The 19,941-nt window shown below is 40.6% G+C and overlaps 1 protein-coding gene across 3 annotated transcripts in view; it reads left to right on the top strand.

The window, feature by feature from the left end:
* PACRG (parkin coregulated) overlaps positions 1-19,941 on the top strand; it is a 512,890-nt gene that overhangs the window by 443,194 nt on the left and 49,755 nt on the right. Inside the window, exon 5 of one of the 3 annotated variants that reach the window (XM_027600840.2) lies at positions 6,288-6,726. The exons of the other annotated variants lie outside the window; for them this stretch is intronic. Coding sequence (XP_027456641.1) covers positions 6,288-6,316 — 29 coding nt within the window. The 3' untranslated portion in view covers positions 6,317-6,726. Of the gene's footprint in view, positions 1-6,287; positions 6,727-19,941 lie in introns of those variants that run through there. 3 annotated transcript variants of the gene reach the window in all.

Below are 19,941 nucleotides of genomic sequence, written 5' to 3'. Positions count from 1 at the left end.
CATAGAATGACAACAGTTGTCCACGCCGTTTTCCTCACATCCTGCCAGATCCTAATCAGTTTTCTGACCACGCCCTTCCAAAGCAGTGGACAGTCTGAACCTGTTACAGAGCACAGTGGGGTCGTGCCACTGTGACGGTTGCACCTTTACATGTACCCCTGCGTGCTTGGACACAATCTGATACAGATTTATTAGCTATTTTGTAGGTCAGGACAACTTTGGGACCAGTTCCCATAATCTGTTCCACTCAGTAAGAAGTGACTTCACTAAGTGTGGCTTGAAGAGGGTAGTAGTCCTTGACTTAACTCAACCCTTCCAGAGGACAAGCACCCAACTACATGACTCAGTTGCCCTGCTTTCCACTTGGTCTTTTAGTTTAACCTCTGCACCCTCTGCTGCTGCCTGAAACCAGCCACATCTACTTCTTCTGAGCTCCCTAGCTGCACCCAGGAGTGCGCTGAGTAGAGAAGGGCCAAGAGGAGAGCCAGCATCTGTGTAACTATGCTTGCCCGAGTCCTCAAGAGGACCTGGGAGACATTTGTCCCTGAAGTGGGATAGAGGAAGCAAGTCCTCTACCCTTGCCATGGATCATGCTCAGACGTGCCTGGGCCAAAGAGGAGGATGTGATGCCCCGCATCTCTCCTCTACTCCAGCACCTGCCACATCTTCCCTCTACCCTTGCAGACACCGCTCACCAGCCGTAGCCCCTCACCATGAGCTGAGGGAGTAATTTCAGAATCAGTTGGCAGTTGTCAAAGTTGGCCACAAGATGAAGCCCGTATGCCCTCTCTGAGCTAGGACCTCATGCATGCAAGAACCTCCCTGGACCCTGGGCTGCAAGACCAGCCACAGCCCAGCCCAGGAATGCTGAGCACTCCATGACAGCGTGAGAGCGAGTTCTTGCTTCGCTCAGCTGGACTTGGCATTAAGTTGGTATTATATAACACTGCATTTGCAGACATTCCACTGCAGGATGTGTTGAAATGAACAGATAATTGTTTAGAATAAAATAAACTATCTCCTGTGCGGACTACTTGATACAGCCCATCTACTTGCCCAGAGTCCTTCATGCCTGCTCTGCTCTCAGAGTCAACCCCTACTGACTGAGACAGCATCCCACAAACCACAGAGACTGTGGAAAGAAGGGCATGAAGGTTAGTGACTGAGGACAAGAGTAGGAAAACAGTCCAGTATGATCTGGGAACACACCACGTTAACAAAGATTCCCTCCTGGGAGATTTACTCCCAGCTGGAGCCTGCGAACCCTGCACAACTGGCCCCTGCACCTTGCCTCCAGGATCCTCCACCCCTAAACCACCCCTCAGCCTCTCCTGAGCTAGTCTTCTAGCTGACACCTGCCCCCAGCAACAGGGCCAGGTCCCTCTGGGATTGCAGTTGAGTGTCCCTGCTCAGTCAGGCCAGCCACTGTAGCAAAGGGCATCTCCTGGGAGGAGATGGTCTCAGCAACAAAGCTGGGACTTCAGATGCATTTTCCTGCCAAAATGTTATGATGTATGGTGATACTACATAGTACTGTCAGCAGGGCTTTTGGTTCCCATGAAAGTCTTCTTTGGTACAGTCTGCTTCATCAACTTTTTTGCACAACAATATCATCATATGTCCACTCAAATTTTCATCCTAACTGATACATGGATAGGAAGAGCTTGTTTACTGTCCTTCCTGTCCTTATCACCAACTGGTATTTTATACATGCTTCTTCGGAGACTTACAGAATTTAAGGACAAAACTGGAGATGGGTGGGTAGATGGATGGATGGATGGTTGGATGGATGGATGGATGGATGGACTTATTGATGAATAGAATATGCCTGCCAATCAAAACAGGGAATTAGAGAAAGAATCCAGGAGGGGAAGGCCTAGAAGAGTTTTCCTAGACATTCATTTAAAGAGAGAGAGAAATATGCTATTTTCTAAATCACTTTTCAGTAGATTAGATGACTTTTGTGTGCTAGCCACACACCCCCAAATAACTACCCTGTATTTCACTGCATGAGAAAATATCAGTGTAAACCATGAGTTTAACTATGAGTTTTTTTTAAAAAATGGAAAATGTTGGTGTAGAGATGATGAGGGGTAAGGATAGTGAGAGAGACTATTGGGTGGGTGGGGGTACTGGACACAACACTCTGAGTAAGAAATGGCAGTGGTTTCAATGTGTTAGTGGCAGAAGAGATGGAGAGAAATGGAAATCTTTGAGAAATATTTAGGAAATATAAAGAAAGTTCTTAATTACAGAGACTTGGATGTGAGCAAGAGCAATGAGTATAAGATGAAAACAAAATTCTGAAATAGGAAACATGCAATGAGAAACAAGTTTGTAGGAAGGAGAGAAATAGTAATTTGCACTTTCATTCGTTGAGCTTTCCCCGTCTAAGGGACATCCAGATGGAGACATTCCCTAAATCACTGGACGTTTGGTTCTGCAACTCCATTAAAAAAATGTCTGGTAAGAAATAATAGATTTAAAAGTCATTTGGTTTCAGAGGATCATTAATGGAGGAGATGGTCCGTGGAATGTGGTGCAGAGCGAGGGACAAGTGAGGCCTAGGGGGAAGTCCTGAGAAACACCTACATTTAAGGGACAGACAGCTGTCAAAGGAGACCAGGAAGATGCAGCCAAGGATGTAGGAGAGAAACCAGGAGAGTTTACTTCCATGGAAGCCAAAAGAAGACTGTGTTTAAAGAAAGGGGACAGAGTGAAAGATCCCTTCTAGAGGCAAAATAAGATAGTCTTAAGACTGGAAAATGTCCATGGAACTGAGCAAGAATTCTTGCTCTTGGGGAGAGCAGTTTTCATAGAGAAGGAGAACAGAAGCCAGATTACGATGAGCAAAACAATACATGAGATGTGATGAAGGGAGCAAATGTAGATAACTCCTTCAAGAAACTCGATTGTGAAGGAGATAAAGGCCAAATTTTGGTAGTGTTTTGGGTATAGGAGAAGAGATGTGTTGTTTGTCTTAAAATGGAAAGACATAGCCATGTTAAAATGAAGATATAAGCTCCAGGAAACCGAAGGTACAAAAGAGAAAGGAAATAATCTATTGGATGAGGCCCCTGAAGAGGTGGGAAGACATGACTGGAAGGACATAATTGGAAGAATTTGCCTGAGATTAGAAGGAGCTCATCTCTTCCATTTTAGTAGGAGAGAAGAGGGCAGAATGGATGGTTCCAGCATGGTCTGAACATTTTAAAAAGTACCACATTTCCTGCTGCTCTATAATATACCCAAGATGTGTAATATTTTTCCTTCCACAAGTTATATTCTACTGATAGTCCTGAAGTATATGACTCTATTCCACCTCCATTAATTAAACACGGTATAACCTTCTGGAGACAGAGGCTTAATTAAAATAATTTCCCAATTTCTCTGTTGTACATAGCTGCCCTCCATGAGGATAGTTTATAGTCATAAAATATCATTTGAGTAAGTGGAGGTGGTTTTTGTGACTAGAAAATTTATGTCTCAAGAGTATAGTTCTCATTTCCATAGCATAAAATATCTGCTTCCAAATTCCTCAGATTGTCCTCCTTTGAGAACGGGTTTTCCTTGTTGCCTCCTGCATTGTTCATCCTCTGTGTTAGTATACATAAGCCTACAAAGAAATAGCACTCTTAAAATACAATAACTTACTAGAGCCAAAGAGAAATTATTAGAATTACCACTTTCTCTTGTATATTTCTCTCTGGAAAATGTTCCCAGCTCCATGAAGTTTTAATGTCTATATTATAGAGACTTGTTTTTAATTTTTCAAAATTTCTTTACTCTCCAAAGGGATTCTTAAAGCGTACAGTTTCCTTTTTAAAATTCTGCCCTTGGCAAGCCAATTTACAGTTTGGTATGGTGTTTTAATATTGTCAAATATTGCTTAAAAGGGAGACTTCAGGAAAATCTACAAACGTTCTGCTTTCAGAGGGGAGGGGGGTGTGGGGATGGATTAGCCTGGTGATGGGTATTATAGAGGGCACATTCTGCGTGGAGCACTGGGTGTTATGCACAAACAATGAATCATGGAACACTACATCAAAAACTAATGTTGTAATGTATGGTGATTAACATAACAATAAAAAATTATTTAAAAAAAAAAACTTTCTGCTTTCCCAAAGGTTACTTGTTATAGAACTGATCTCCACATATATATCTACAAACATCTTTCTATAGTTTCTATAATTCTTCCTATATGAAGGCAATAATCACTGCAAGATACTTTGAAACCATGATGGGCTAAACCACACAGGGTACTCTACAAATGTTGGGGCTTAATAATGTAAAAGTGAAACCACTGTCACCCTCCATTTGCCAAAGTACATCCATTTTTCTTCAAACCTAGTGAAGTTTTACTTCCTAGTGGGTTTCCTAAACAACACTGCCCTTCTCCATTCCTTCTAGCGCCATCTTGAACATGATCACCTTCTCCTTCCATGTACTCTTTCAGTTATCTGTAATTATGACTTATTTATGTATATTTATGCTTTTCTAGCTTTTTTCCCCTTTTACAAATTGAACTTTGTGACAGAAGGAACTGAGTTGAATCTTTTTGATGTATTCTTAAGCATAAGTATACTTTGAGCACTCCATAAATATTTGCCTACTGACTAGTTGAAGATTTAGTCTTATATAGATGCAAATGAAAGTCATCTCATTTTCTAACTCAGATTGGTTGGTAGTATGGCTGGGCTACACAAGATTTTGAGCCTCTGTTTACCTCCAGGAGAATAAGTGGACATGATTAATCAAAATTGTCTACCGTAGAGACTTTGGGAATAGTGAGAGGAGGTGGGGAATATGCAAACCCATGCCAAGTATTTGCCATCTCTCTTTTGGGGGTATTGAATGGTTGGTAGATTATAGTAAAAGGGTTTTAAGATAAAATAATGTAAACATTTCCTTTAAATAGTTAGCATGATGAATTTAATCAGCCTTAAATATGTGATATGTGTTTGGTTAGTTGTTTGGTGGATTTGGGGGGTGGTGATTGATTAGCTTCCATCTCTTTAGTCTGACTGTAATTTTTCATCACGTAACTGTTTCATAAAATTATATTGGGATTGGGTACACCTTGGTTTACAGTAGTTTTATTTTCTTGATAGATATAATCTTACATAAGTGGATTTGTGACTTAATGAATATTTTCTATATAAACATTTTCTGCCAATGTAGATAATTTGATGAGATGTTACTAAGTAGGGAGAAATCTAGCTTTATTTTCTTTTTTCTTTTGCTTGAGCTAAACAAAAATGCTCAACTTTTGTTGAGAATGTATGTAAGGCCAACAATAACATTATTTTTAAAATAATAATTTTTTAAGACAAAGTAAGTTGGAGTGGTCTCTTTGTCATTGCAGTTACTGTCTCTAAAGCCACATTTCTGTTCTCACAAGATAGTTCCTATGAAAAGAAATTGAAACGCCATAAATTACATTAGTGTAAGGTCACAAATTAATCACTTTATAGCCTGTTTTCTCTTGAAAACTCTTTCTTTGTAGAAATTCTGCCACAAAATGCTTCATACCATTCAATTTCATCGGTGATTACTGCATGTTTTACTCAGTATTCTAAACCAAGTCATTAGGAAATGTTATAGTTGCCAGCTGCCATTGTCCTGTTTGACATCAATAGGAAGATGCTTTATTTATATTTTCTGGTGTAATTTATTCCCTCCACAAGATCTATGCATTTTGTATGCTGCTGAAATCCCTGGGGCCTTTCACTGATCACTTAAATGAAGGATATGCCTTAAGGAACAGCTGTGGAAGATAGTTTTACCAACTCTTTTGTATAAGATGGCAGTTATATTTCCATTTGGGTTAATTGAAAAAGAAAATGTTCGATGATGGTATGGACTAACATCAGAATTAATTTTACTCTACAATTAAATTTATGACCAAAATGTCCATATTCCTATTGTTTCAGAATGTGTTATATTTTAAATGAAACAAAGACTGTCCATTGCTCCCTCTTTTCTTCCCTTATACTACACACGAACACATGTAATGATTCAGGAAACTGTTTCAACAGGTGAGTCCTCTAAAACAGTAAACAGTTGCATGCAATCAATTCCAGAGCTCAAAGCTGACCTCTTCTGTACAAATATTGGTGCTAGTTGGATTGAATCTGTCACTTACAACAGTATCACATTTGGGGAAAAGGATTTAAATACCAGGAAAGCACAGAATTTGGATTGAGTTTATATGAGAAGAAGTTTTCTGTAAAGTGCTGATATAATGAAAAAAGAAGTGATGTGACATAGATTCTTTCTGCTTTCAGTCCGATCTGAAGGAACCCTTTCTTCCTAGCGTGCCACATGGGGCATTTGAGCCGGGTGACTGCTGGTGGTCTCAGAACAAAGAAGAAACACTTTTAACACCCATCATCAAGGACCTCCACAATCTCAACTCTTTCACTTTGAATAACTCTTCTTTGAGTTCTATTGACTTTAATCTCAAATTTTCTCAGCATTATAGAATGGAATATTTAGACTTCCCAGAATATTCCTCTTGTGTGGAAAAAGCTCTCCCCAAATGTTGTCTCTTCTGTATTTCTATGTATCCCTCTTTCTTCTTTGCCTTTCACGCTTCAATTAACTCATCTCATAATACTTCAACGTCACTTTTGATCTGTAATCATTGAGATGATTTTTTGCTCTCTACCAATAGAAGTGAGTTTCATGAATAAAAAGATAGTATTTGTCTGTGTCTGTATCTCCAACAACTGCCCTAGCGGTCAGCACACAGTGTGTCGTAAATATGTTTATGAAATCAATTGAAAGAAAGCTTTTGAAATTTCACATCCAAATCTCATCCCCTAGATGATGACTTGAAACTAAGCAATCATTCTTTTTGAGTATTTCCCTCATTTATACAGTGAGGCTAATGAGATCTTCTCTCTCGGTTGTGATGACCAAATAAAATAATGGTTGAGATACAAAATACTTCTCTGGCTTCATGTACAAGAAATTCTGTCAAGATGTTCTACGTGTCCGACTGGAATTCTCTTGTGTGCTGCTGGCACTCAGCAGATACTTACTGCCTGCTGGAATAAGTCTTCTTTTATTATAATTGTTTTAAGGCACTTGCCTGCTCTCTTGGTTTCAAGGACTACCTTTACAAAAGGAAGACCCTTCAAGATCTACACTTTATGGTATTTGATCACTAACCTCTCCCCAGATTCATGTCTGTAAGAATTAGCTAAGTCAGAATTACAACCAGGAAGCCCTAGTTGGACACCTTACTCCTTCTAGGCACTAAAATTAAATGTCTGTCTCATCAACTCATTATCCTTCTTGCTATTACAAGATGAAGCGCACACAGCCCACGGGTCATCACCCTCTTCCCTTTTACACCCCCACACCCACACACACTCCCGCACTCTCCCACACTAGAAATGTGCTTGTGAATCATAGGTGGTTCCAACTGGGCTAAATCAAGGGCTTCTGCTAGGCTTTAGTTTGGGGAGTGGGACTCTGGTGGGGAGACTGGACAGAGCTATCTAATGGGAGGAAGTGTTTGGGGAAGGTTGAGGTGCAGGTGGAAGTGTGTTAAGGAAGAAACCTATGGGAAAAGGAAGCTGGGATAAGGAGAGGAAATTTAAGATGGGGCAGAAATATTTTTTTTAATGTTTAGGAAAAGTTTGGCTGTCCAAGTTATAAGCAGTCTACTACCCACCTTGTGAAGGCTTCCATAAATTCCATAATTAAATATTTAATGTTTGCTTTTAGTGTTGAATTCGGGACCTATAGTGAAGAAGGGTGAGGTTAGGGGTGATGGAGGAGGCCAGGTCAAACATGTCTGACTGCCTCTCAACATCTGTTGCTTCTCTGACCTGAGGTGCTTATTAGAATCATCTGTGATTTCTCTCCCTCCTCTGACACCATCCTTACGGCCACCGGGGGCTGACTCTCTGCCACTGTAATATTGCTCATAACTTGCCTTCTTTGGGCTGTATCCTCAATTCAATTCAGATTAATAATTTTAAATACCTCTTTTTCTAATTTTTGCTCCTGCTTTGCTTGTAGGCGCTTACAAGGTCAGTCTTCTCTAGATACACAAACCATACAGTCTAGAACTCTTTATTCATTTATCCAACAATTTATATACACTCCTGGTGGGTGGTGCCATGTGGAAGGTACACAGTCAGAGGAAAGGGCCAACCAACATTCCTGCAACCAAATCCCACCTCTGCCCCTAGTAGTTGGGTAACCTGAGCAAGTTACTTCCCCTAAGTAAACTGCTAGAACAGGTTTTCTTCACAGCCTATAAGTCTGAGTCATCTTCTTTCATTCCTTTTCCATGTAAATATTCATGTTCCAGAAAGATCTGTGACATCTACTTGAAATTTTACAAAAGAAAACATTGGATTCCTTTTTTTTTTTAAAGATTTTATTTATTTATTTGACAGAGAGACAGAGAGAGAGAGGGAACACAAGCAGGGAGAGCGGGAGAGGGAGAAGCAGGCTTCCCACAGAGCAGGGAGCCCGATGTGGGGCTCGATCCCTGGACCCTGGGACCATGACCTGAGCGGAAGGCAGACGCTTAACGACTGAGCCACCCAGGTGCCCCTTGGATTACTTTTTTAATGTTTTCTAATTTCCTAGGAAAAGCACCTTAAGAATGTCTTTGATATATTTATATGCCAATCTTTCTTCAATTCTTAATGGAAATTACATAACAAACTGTTGTTTGATATTTTTAAGCATGTTTCCTAGTCAAAAGGTTTTATATACCATGTAAGTTTCATTGATTTAGAAAGTTAGAAAAGGTGACAGCTAGCATTGAACTAACACATTGCAAAAGTTTCATATAAATTCATATGTTCTCATTTGGGGAAAATCAATAAAATATCCAACTGGACAGTTACAGTTTTGACAAAAATCTCACTTTATCTTCTGAAGCCTTTATTGGATTTTCACATGAAGAAAACCAGAAAAGATTATAGGTTAGAATATAAAACAAAACAAAGTCTTTATGATTATTCCAATTTTAACCGAGAAAAAAAGTGTGTATATGTGTGTGTGTGTACAATGTACTGTCCATCCGTGATTTGGCTGTTTCCTTATGGGGATGATGTAGCCAAGGCTCCAGCCAACTTCCTCAGGTGGCTCTCAGCCTGACATGACATGGGAGGGGGAACTGGTGGGCTGTCCAGTAAGGCACAAGGAGGGACGAGCCAGCAGGTAGAGAGCCCGGGCAGCCAGGGAGCCCCGGCCCAGAAGTGGCCAGATGGGGACCAACTAAGAGCCACCATAAAGTTGAGTCTAGGTGGCTGTGTGGTAATGTGAGTTAAGGTGCATGTTTATACCCTTTGAATGTGAGAGTAAGGTGAAGGGTTGCCTTCCACAACCAGTCAGGAACCAGAAAGCAGGCTACGTGGGTGGGACCAAGCTTAGACACTGCACATAAGCCTAGAGATGGGGGCAATGAGGATAGCATTGCAGAACTGGATTCTAAAGCAGAGCTCAGCCCCCATCAAGATTCTGACATTCATGTCCATCTATGAATAAATCCGGTGGGAAAGGAGTAAAGGGTAGAGGTGAGCGTGGATTCTGACTCAGAAACAACGTTATTGCTTAATTGGCTTATCCAAGGTTAAAAGATTTTTTTAAAAAACAATTATGTTACCCAAAGCTCTAAAAAAGATTTTAACTTATCTTTGAGCTGTAATTTGTGACTGTTTTTATCCATGCAACGAAAGATGTGGGATCAGGAGTCAGAAAATTAAATTAGGTTCATTCGCAACCAAAGATCTCTCCTCCTGCCCTATGGGACCCGCAGAGTCGAAATTTCATCTTCCTTCTCCTTGTAGCATTTTTAGGTAAATGGTAATCATCTGATGAATTGCACTAAAAGCTAATCACTAATAGATATATCAGCACCACCACTTTCTATTAATTGATGCCATTGTGTGTTGTGCCTGTAACAAATGCAAATTACTTAATGGGGCAACATTGATTTTTTTTTTCCCCATGCATTCCTCAGTGCAATTCAGATCCCATTTGGAAAGCGCCACTTGGTGATGGGTAGATTGTAATCATTGTAGCATTTTCCTCTTGATTTATAAGGCTCAATTACTTTTTTCAGTTATATGAAATGTCTTCTCTAATAAAAGACCAAAGAGACAGTATTTTTAGCATCAGACACAGAAGGGTGATATGATAACATTAAATTTCCCTACAATCCAGCAAACATTTTCAAATACTAATAAGGAAAATGAGGATTGCTCATCCAATGTGTTTTGGCCTCAATGGATTCAGTTAATAAGGCAACTAGAAAAATTAAATATGGATAAGCCACAGAACCTTTAGAATGCTCAACATATTACCGAGTTGTGTCAGTTACAGCAACAAATGTTTTCAGGCTGAAAGCAAAAAAAAAAAAAAAAAAATTCATTTTACTTGAGAAGAAGATGATGTCTCCAAATATTACAGGGAATTACTTCTTTTGTGTTCAAATGAATTCAAACCTAAACCAACATTTAAATGGGCTTCAATCATGAATTTCAAATTGCAGTTGAAATGAGCATTGTTTTGCTGATAGTGTAGTCTGAAAACAATTCCCTTTTTCCCTACCAGCACAGTGCATACTTGATTAAGTGGTTTTGGTGTTTTTTTTTTTTTAATTTGGGGGTTATTTTCTTTGTAACAGACCAACATTTGAATAAATGAATTAACCCAGGGAGCCAGCCTTGGTCCTGACCCAAGCCTGACTTTTCTCTGTACAGAGGTGTCATGCAGGAGCCTTCCTTCCTATGGTGGGAGAGTTTGGTGCCCTTGACTGCACTCTGAGTTTGGACGCCATGGCCCTGTTACTAAACAAATGTCCCTAACACCAGAGTTTCACTCAGGCTCTGCAGCTGGCTGGAGCTGACACACACAGTCACTGGGAAGACTTATATTCCAGAGGCACAAAGATACGTCTTTGGCAAAATTCTGTTAAGGACACTCTGCATTTGTCTTACACACACACCCCCAAGGGTGTGCTTGCCCCCACAATGAGCATCTTAGGTATATTTTTATTTATTTATTTATTTATTTATTTATTTATTTATTTATTTATTTATTTTTAATTTTATTTTATTATGTTATGTTAATCACCATACATTACATCATTAGTTTTTGATGTAGTGATCCACGATTCATTGTTTGTGTATAACACCCAGTGCTCCACGCAGAACGTGCCCTCTTTAATACCCATCACCAGGCTAACCCATCCCCCCACCCCCTCCCCTCTAGAACCCTCAGTTTGTTTCTCAGAGTCCATAGTCTCTCATGGTTCATCTCCCCCTCCAATTCCCCCGCTTCATTTTTCCCTTCCTACTATCTTTTTTTTAAACATATAATGTATTATTTGTATAAGAGGTACAGGTCTGTGATTCAACAGTCTTATACAATTCACAGCGCTCACCATAGCACATACCCTCCCCCATGTCTATCACCCAGCCCCCCATCCCTCCCAAACCCCACTCCAGCAACCCTGTTTGTTTCCTGAGATTAAGAATTCCTCATAACAGTGAGATCATATGATACATGTCTTTCTCTGATTGACTTATTTCGCTCAGCATAATACCCTCTAATTCCACGTCATTGCAAATGGCAATATTTCGGGGGTTTTTGATGGCTGCATAATATTCCATGGTATATATATAACACATCTCCTTTATCCATTCATCTGTTGATGGACATCTTGGCTCTTTCCATAGTTTGGCTATTGTGGACATTGCTGCTATGAGCATTGGGGTGCACATATCCCTTCAATCACTACATTTGTATCTTTGTGGTAAATACCCAGTAGTGCAATTGCTGGGTCGTACAGTAACTCTATTTTCAACTTTTTGAGGAACCTCCATACTGTTTTCCAGAGTGGCTGCACCAGCTTGCATTCCCACCAACAGTGTAGGAGGGTTCCCCTTTCTCCACATCCTCACCAACATCTGTCATTTCCTGACTTGTTAATTTTAGCCATTCTGACTGGTGTGAGGTGGTATCTCACTGAGGTTTTGATTTGGATTTCCCTGATGCCGAGTGATGTTGAGCACTTTTTCATGTGTCTGTTGGCCATGTGGATGTCTTCTTTGGAAAAATGTCTGTTCATGTCTTCTGCCCATTTCTTGATTGGATTATTTGTTCTTTGGGTGTTGGGTTTGATAAGTTCTTTATAGATTTTGGATACTAGCCCTTTTTCTGATATGTCATTTGCAAATATCTTCTCCCATTCTGTCAGTTGTCTTTTGGTTTTATTGACTGTTTCCTTTGCTGTGCAAAAGCTTTTTATCTTGATGAAGTCCCAATAATTCATTTTTGCCCTTGCTTCCCTTGCCTTTGGTGATGTTTCTAGGAAGAAGTTGCTGTGGCTGAGGTCAAAGAGGTTGCTGCCAGTGTTCTCCTCAAGGATTTTGTTGGACTCCTATTTAGGTCTTTCAACCATTTTGAGTCTATTTTTGTGTGTGGTGTAAGGAAATGGTCCAGTTTCATTCTTCTGCATGTGGCTGTCCAATTTTTCCAGCACCATTCATTGAAGAGACTGTCTTTTTTCCACTGGACATTCTTTCCATTGGATATTCTTTCCATAGAGTTGAGGGTCCATTTCTGGGCTCTCTATTCTGTTCCATTGATCTATGTGTTGTTTTTGTGCCAGTACCATACTGTCTTGATGATGACAGCTTTGTAATAGAGCTTGAAGTCCGGACTTGTGCTGCCGCCAGCTTTGCTTTTCTTTTTCAACATTCTTCTGGCTATTCAGGGTCTCTTCTGGTTCTACACAAATTTTAGGATTATTTGTTCCATTTCTTTGAAAAAAGTTGATGGTATTTTGATACTTAGGTATATTTTTAAATTAGACTTTAAGGCTCTTGAGTCTCTTTCTGTGTTTGTCAGGAGAAATCGGCCTTTCCATCTGTAAGATGGTATAAATAGTTGAAATCCATGTGCACACACACACACACACACACACACAAGGGCATGAGCATATGCCTTGGGTCCCCAAGCACTGTCCAATCTACTCCCGTGGCTTCCTCTGAGTCCTGGACATGGTCCTGTCTGCTCATCCTCTGAAATGGATCAAAATGCTTAGAGACCAAGAAGACTTGTGTCAAACCCTGAAATGCTGGCTTGATTGAAATTTTGTTCTATCTAATTTAGAAGATAAATAATTGCCTTAATTGTCGGTGACTTAAAAAGAGAGAGAGATTTATTGTGGGAGTCCAAGGCCCAGCTGCTGAGACTTTAGGGGAAGCCAGGGGACCCATCTCATCCTGGTTCAACAAACAGGGCCTGTGATTAATGTTAAAAACTAAATGTGGTCCAACAGAGTAAGCAGAGATGAAGCAAACATTTACTAATCTAAAAGTATCTAACAAAGCATTCTTACATTTGTAGTCTCTAGTTTGACTACAGGTTGTTTTCAGCACCACTTTTGTGTCTTCATTCAGTGATTTACAAGGACGAATGCTTTTAGTACCATGTATGATTGTATTTCAGACAAGGCTGAAGTGTCCTAATCTATAATCCATTCTTTATTTCATTTTATAGACCACGATAGGGCAGTTCATTTAATATCATTCATTCAAATTATTCTCAGTAGGTCTTTGGTTTTGGGTTTTGGTTTTTGGTTTTGGTTTTTTTGTTTTTCCCAAAAGACTCCTTTCTTAGTTCTCTTCCTTAATTTTTCAGTTACATTTACTTTTGGTGGGGCTGATTTATGGCACTTTTCTATATAAGCTTCACCAAGGATCTATCCTTGAATCATCCAGTATTTTCTGTAATATTCTGTAATATTGGACCAACGGGACTTAAAATGTGCACTTTATGTGTACATGTTAGACAATGAAAACATAGTGCAGCATCTTGCTCTTGTACAAATAATTTAAGAGCCCCTCTGTCATAAGAATGACCTGCCTTCCTTTGTCGTGTGCTTCCATTTACAAAAGGAATTTCTTGTTGTTTGTGCTGTGTATTTTAGAAAAGAATGCTCAGTACTATCTATACTTCATCCCACAAGGCCCCATCTGATCAGTTCAAGAGCTGTGAGGCTGAATCCAGCCCATGAAATTACAAGTCCAGCTGACGACTGTGACTTTGAGTATCTAATTTAGGGCTATGGGAAATACTGCTTTGTTTCTCAAAACAGCTATCCTCTAAAGGTACCAACTCATTCAGTTGCCAAACTAATTCTTCATTTTGATGTAATCTTTTGGGAGAGTAAAAGTGAACAGTGCAAAAATGAAAGTTTTTCAAACACTAATGGAGCCAGAACTTGAGATTTTAACGTTGGCAAACATGATAGCCACTAAGAAATTGCAGAGTGTAAAAAATTGCAGAGGTTTTAATGGCGGAAAATACATTCTGTTACATTTCTGTTTTTAGTAACCCAGTGACAAAAAAGCTAACTGCCCTCTGCGTGAGTGAGGGAGGCGGGCAAGACGCCCTCCCTTTCTTTCTGCCACTCGCTACCATCGCCATTTTGGAAAGTCTGATCTTTCAGTCAGTTTCTATTTCCCAGACTAAACTCTCCAACAAATAATATTAATTTCAAGCATTTCATATATTTAAAGTTATTTCAAAACGAAGTAAAACAAGAGATTACAATAATTTCTTTTTATCTGAAGATGCCCCACATACATTCAGTAGGAGATTATTATGGCCTTATCTTTTTTTTAAAGAGTTTATTTATTTATTTGTGAGAGAGAGAGATCATGAGGGGGGAGGGGGAGGGGGAGAAGCAGACTCCCCACAGAGCGGGGAGCCCGACACGAGGCTCGATCCCAGGACTCCATGATCATGACCTGAGCTGAAGGCAGACGCTTAACGACTGAGCCACCCAGGCGCCCCTGGCCTTATCTTTTGAAGTTCACTTTGGGAACACTTTTTCACTTAATTCTATACTGTAAACTATCACTTTTTTAGAAACATACAATTCTATTAGAATTTTAATGATAGCCTAAAGCTAAATTTAATTTAGCAGATGATCAGACTGGGTGGTTTTCATATTCATCACGGAGGACTGTAGTTAAGTACAGCTGTGTTCATTCAGAAACAGTCAGGTCAGACCAGGCTTCTTGACACAGGTTTGGACAGCTACATGTTAGCATAGGTGTAGAGGCCATTATCAAGGTGAACCATGAATCAGAGGGTTAGTAGAGTTCTGCCGTTTGTCTGCTTCTATTCTTTCTTTGTATCTGTTGTATCTGTTCCCTGGGGACCTCATTCCATCTCCCACCTTTCCAAACTGTCCATGCACTGATGCCCTATACTTGACCCTGCTCCATGCTTCTAACACCTGAGTCTGGCTTCCTAATAAGCAACTGCTCTTGGGTGACCAGTGGGACCTCACTGAATGTATTCAAGGCAACTCTTGACTTGCCTCTGGACACTTTCTGCCCCCACCCACCCATCTACCAAGAACCCTAGAGTTACCTTGAAGCCTTCGCCTCCTACATCCAATTTGACAGTAACAACTCAGTGTTATACTCTATCATCTGGGTGAATCCGGATACTCCTGAGTCCTTCCACCAAAGCCTCTCACCCGGATTGCTGCCACAGCTCTGAGAAGTCCTTCTGTTTCCACTACTGTCCACTCTCACTTCAGTAGCCAGAATGGTCTTTCTCAAAATTAAATGAAATTTTGTTACTCCTTTGCTTAAAATCATCCAATGACATCCACTACATTTAGAATAAATTCCAATGTCTTTACCACTGTATATAAGACAATATATAACATCATCTGGCCCTTACCTAATTCTTTGGCTCCATCTCCTCTCTTTCTTACTCAATATTCACTATTCAACATTCTCCCATCCCACCAGACATTGTATTGTTCCTCCACCACTCCAAGCTTGCTCCTTCCTCTGCCTGGAACACTCTTACCTTGATTCTACACATGGCTCCCTTCTCCTCTCTAATCAGATTGCTGTTCAAATGCCACCTTCTAATAGAGTCGTTCTTTGACCACGCTGTCTCTCTCTCTCTTTTTTTTTAAGGTTTATTTATTTACTTATTTTAGAGAGGAGGGTAGGGGCAGAGTCAGAGGAGAATTTTAAGCAGACTCCATGCTGAGCTCCACGCTGAGCTCCATGCTGAGCGCGGAGACCGATGTGGGGCTCACCTGAGATCATGACCTGAGCCAAAACCAAGAGTCGAAAGCTCAACTAACTGCGCCACCTGGGCGCCCCTGACCATTCTGTCATAAGTAGAGATCCAGACCTATAGGCCTTGACACACTTCATCAAGGAGGACTATAGTTAAGTACAACTTTACTTAGTACAACTAAGTATAGGAGATCCCCGTACCCTGCTTTATTTTCTTCATCATATTCACAACCATCTGACATTTGTAATATTTATAATACATACATCTAGAATATTTATACAGCTGTTTATTAGTAGTTGTAACATTCAGCCAACTAGGATGGTGGCAGCAAGAGAACAGGGGGTCCATCTTGTTCAGAGTTGAAGCTCTCATTCCCAGAAGGTGCTCAAAAAATATTTTTGAATGACAAAAAGTTAGAAGACCTCTTTTACATAAAAATACTTCCCTCAGTATTTACACATATTTACTTCTCCACTCCTTTTCATAAAGGATTTGAAACAGCTTTAAGCAAAAACATATACAGGGAAGTTCAAAAAAAAAAATCTAGCACCAAAGGAAAAAAAAAATAGGCAAAAAAATAAGTAAGATGCTCAGTTACAACATTATCGTGAGAAAGTAGCAAAGTAGAAAGTATACTGTGCTTTAAGAGAACAAAACTTTTCCTAAGATTAACTTCTTACTGAAAGTTCTCTAGGGAGCTTTCACACAGTAAAGGACAATGTCCACAGCAATATTTGTAAAGCAAATGCAATGGTCCTTTTCAAATGTGAGTTTCTTTGATGATGGCCAAGGGCCCAAATTAAAATGCAATACAATGAAGGGGAATCATTAAGGGGCTGAGCTAATATGCTCCAAGAATATAGTATTCTGGTGTCCTTACTTGAACCAAGAAATGACTTTCATCTAGAAAACTCACCTAATAACATAGTCAGCATTGTTTATTGCTAAGAATTAAGGTGATTTCAGTAATTTGATGAAAACCTTGCATTAAAGAAATGCCAGTGTAAACATGCCTTTATTTATACTGCTCCAGCTAGAAAGCCCTCCATCTGGTGGGCGGGGTGTTAGCCTACATTTGCCATGTCCCTGGAAGGATCCTTATTATTTTCTCTTACAAATACCCTTCCATATATTTTCTATTCCTTATTAAAGCTTAACTCCGGGGATACTTTGTTCTGTTAACTCTTTTTATCCCATTTCTGCTCTTTGTTTATGGTCTATCTTTCCCCTGAGTTTACTTACCTATAAATGTTTTTTAAAAAACAACTATCATTACTAAAAATGTTAAGAAATATCAAAAGTTGCAACGTATGTTATCTTCTAAAAACCAAAATACGAAATTATTATCACTATGGTTATTCTGTCACCTACTGTGAAATTCAGGACTTGACTTAGAGCAGAACCAGAATTTAATCCGAGGACCATCGAGTGTTCCTTTGACAATATTTTAATCGGCTCTAATTTTCAAGACGTATTTTTACTTGTGGAAAGTCTGCAGTGAGCCTCAGGTTAAAGCTGTGGTCATTTCTACTGGGATCCCCTCCATAATGGACGATGTGTAAGAGAGAGACATCAACAGCTGCTATACCTCCCTGGGGACTTGCCATAGCCCCAGCTCATCCATAAACAAGCAAGATTTTGTCACCTTTCTCACTGAGGCCCCTGCCCCCAGCTCCAATCAGATTCAAGACCAAGTCTTTCTCACTTTTTCCCCGTGAAATTGTGTATCATTTTATGTGTCAAAACCAGAATCCTTTGAAAGATAGGCTTCTGTCATATTGGCACAGGGAGAAACACATTTCTGTGTTTACAGAGCACATCATCTCTCCTTCCAGCAACAGACTTCCTGGTAAAACCAAGACCCTGTTAACTTTGCCTCGAAATCATCCCCAAGATACATGACATGTCCACGCCCACACCGAATGGTGGCCAATGTCTTTGACGCTCCTCCTGACTTTGCAAAGGGCAGCGAGACAATGACAAGAAGGACATACTTGGTACCAGGCAGAGAGATTTTTGAATGTTGCAGGGATAGGGCGAGGAGGCTGTCACAGTCATGTGCCCCCAAGAAAAATATCCCCTTTTATTTTTCATTCAGCTGTCAGTGAGAATCAAAGAATGCATTGGTAATTGCTATTGTCTGTAGGATTATTCGTGGTTCACAGCCAGATGACCATCCTTCACTGAAAAGCTGATTGTATCGGATTTACTCAGCCCCCTTCCAGGGTATCTAGTGTTTTGTGTTGTTATTGCAGACAATTTGTGGGGGAAAAAAAATTTTTTTTTGCTGGTACCACATTGCTCGATTATTCCAATATATGCCGTCAATAGAAATATTTACTCATAATGTAAACACATTATTCCAAGAAGCAAAGTACTTTCCTTAATGTAAGTTGTCTAATGGCTTATCTGAAGGATGCACTGCTGCAGTAACCACCGATGCCCCTGTTCTATTAAGCCACAGAATTCCCAATTTCTGACCGAAGTCCAAATCTAATCCAAAAATCTATTTGACATCTTACAGCTATTAGATTTTCTAATAATCCTGAATAAGTAATGACCACATTCACTTCTAGAGAAAGCACATGCCCATCCGCCCGTTTAAAACAAAACCAAGTACCTGGCTTGGTCTGAAAGAGACCAGAACCTCGGAAGTCACTTGAATTTCTCACTTAACAGTATTTTCTTAGACTAGAAAGAGAAGCACGGATACAACAGAGCACGGTTTTCCCCGGACAGTTCTTTTCTGAGCACTGATCGTGGCTTGTGGCCTGGACACTGAATCAAGGCTTCACCCCAAGTCTCTGCAAACTCAAGTTTCTCTTGACATTCCAACGTTATGTAAATGACATGACTGATCGTTTCAAAACATCTGAAGACACTTTCAAATAATAGATTTTCCGTTTCAAAAAAATACGTGTCCATCTTCCACTGAGTAGTGCCATATTCACTTGTCATACTCATTCAGGTTGTTTGGGGCCAGAGTAGTAGCTGACTAGCTCAGATTACCAATGGTAATCTTAAATTGTGGTTATGACTGAAAAGGTCACAGATTAATTTTGGTTAACGAGCCTAAGCCTTCGAGAAGCAGGATCCTGAGCCGCTGGAAACGAAACCCGCCCCCCCGGCCCCCTCGGCAGGCAATGGCACGCTCACATTCCAGGCTGTGAGCGCATCATTACATTCTGGGGGGCAGGGTGGTCTCCGTGTGCTGCGGGCAGGGTGCTGAATGCCAGGCCTCGCGGACTCAGCGACCCAACAGGAGTCCCTGGGGTTCCTGGCAGCGGGGTACTGTGCCCTGCGAGCTGGTACGGACTAACGGGGCGCAGGCTCCAGGGGGCTCGCCTCTGGGATGGCTCCTCAATGCAAACTGAAGTTCAAGGCAGAAAAGGCTGTTGTTTAAATTGAAGAGAATCCTTTTGTGCCAAACCACCATCCATCCTCTTTTGTCCCTCTCAAAAGGGAAGTGACGCTAGCCCGCTGGTCTGAGGCGAGGCGTCGGCACCGGGCGGGTCAGATGACACTTTCCTTCCCCAAGCGCAGTTTCGACCGCAAGGGGTGGCCGCGGCAAACCTCCTGCAAGGCAACATCGGGGACCACCACTTCTCTGAATAACCGGTGGCGTTCTTCCAAGTGGCCACAAGGTGATAAACACATTTTTTAATCATTGTATTGTCCACCGCCGGAAACTACGGTTACCCTGTTTTTGTCCACTTATGATAAATCCATCCATCATGGACGATTAAATGACAGCTCACAAAACAACACCAAATTCTGACAAATAAGGACAGAGAGACAGCAAGACAGACTGCCCACTCAGCAGCTTCACCAAAATGTGCCCTA

The sequence above is a fragment of the Zalophus californianus genome, chromosome 7, assembly GCF_009762305.2.
Source record: "Zalophus californianus isolate mZalCal1 chromosome 7, mZalCal1.pri.v2, whole genome shotgun sequence".
Taxonomy (NCBI): Eukaryota; Metazoa; Chordata; class Mammalia; order Carnivora; family Otariidae; genus Zalophus; species Zalophus californianus.
Note: the sequence above shows the minus strand (reverse complement) of the source record. Positions and strands in the feature narration are given on the sequence as shown.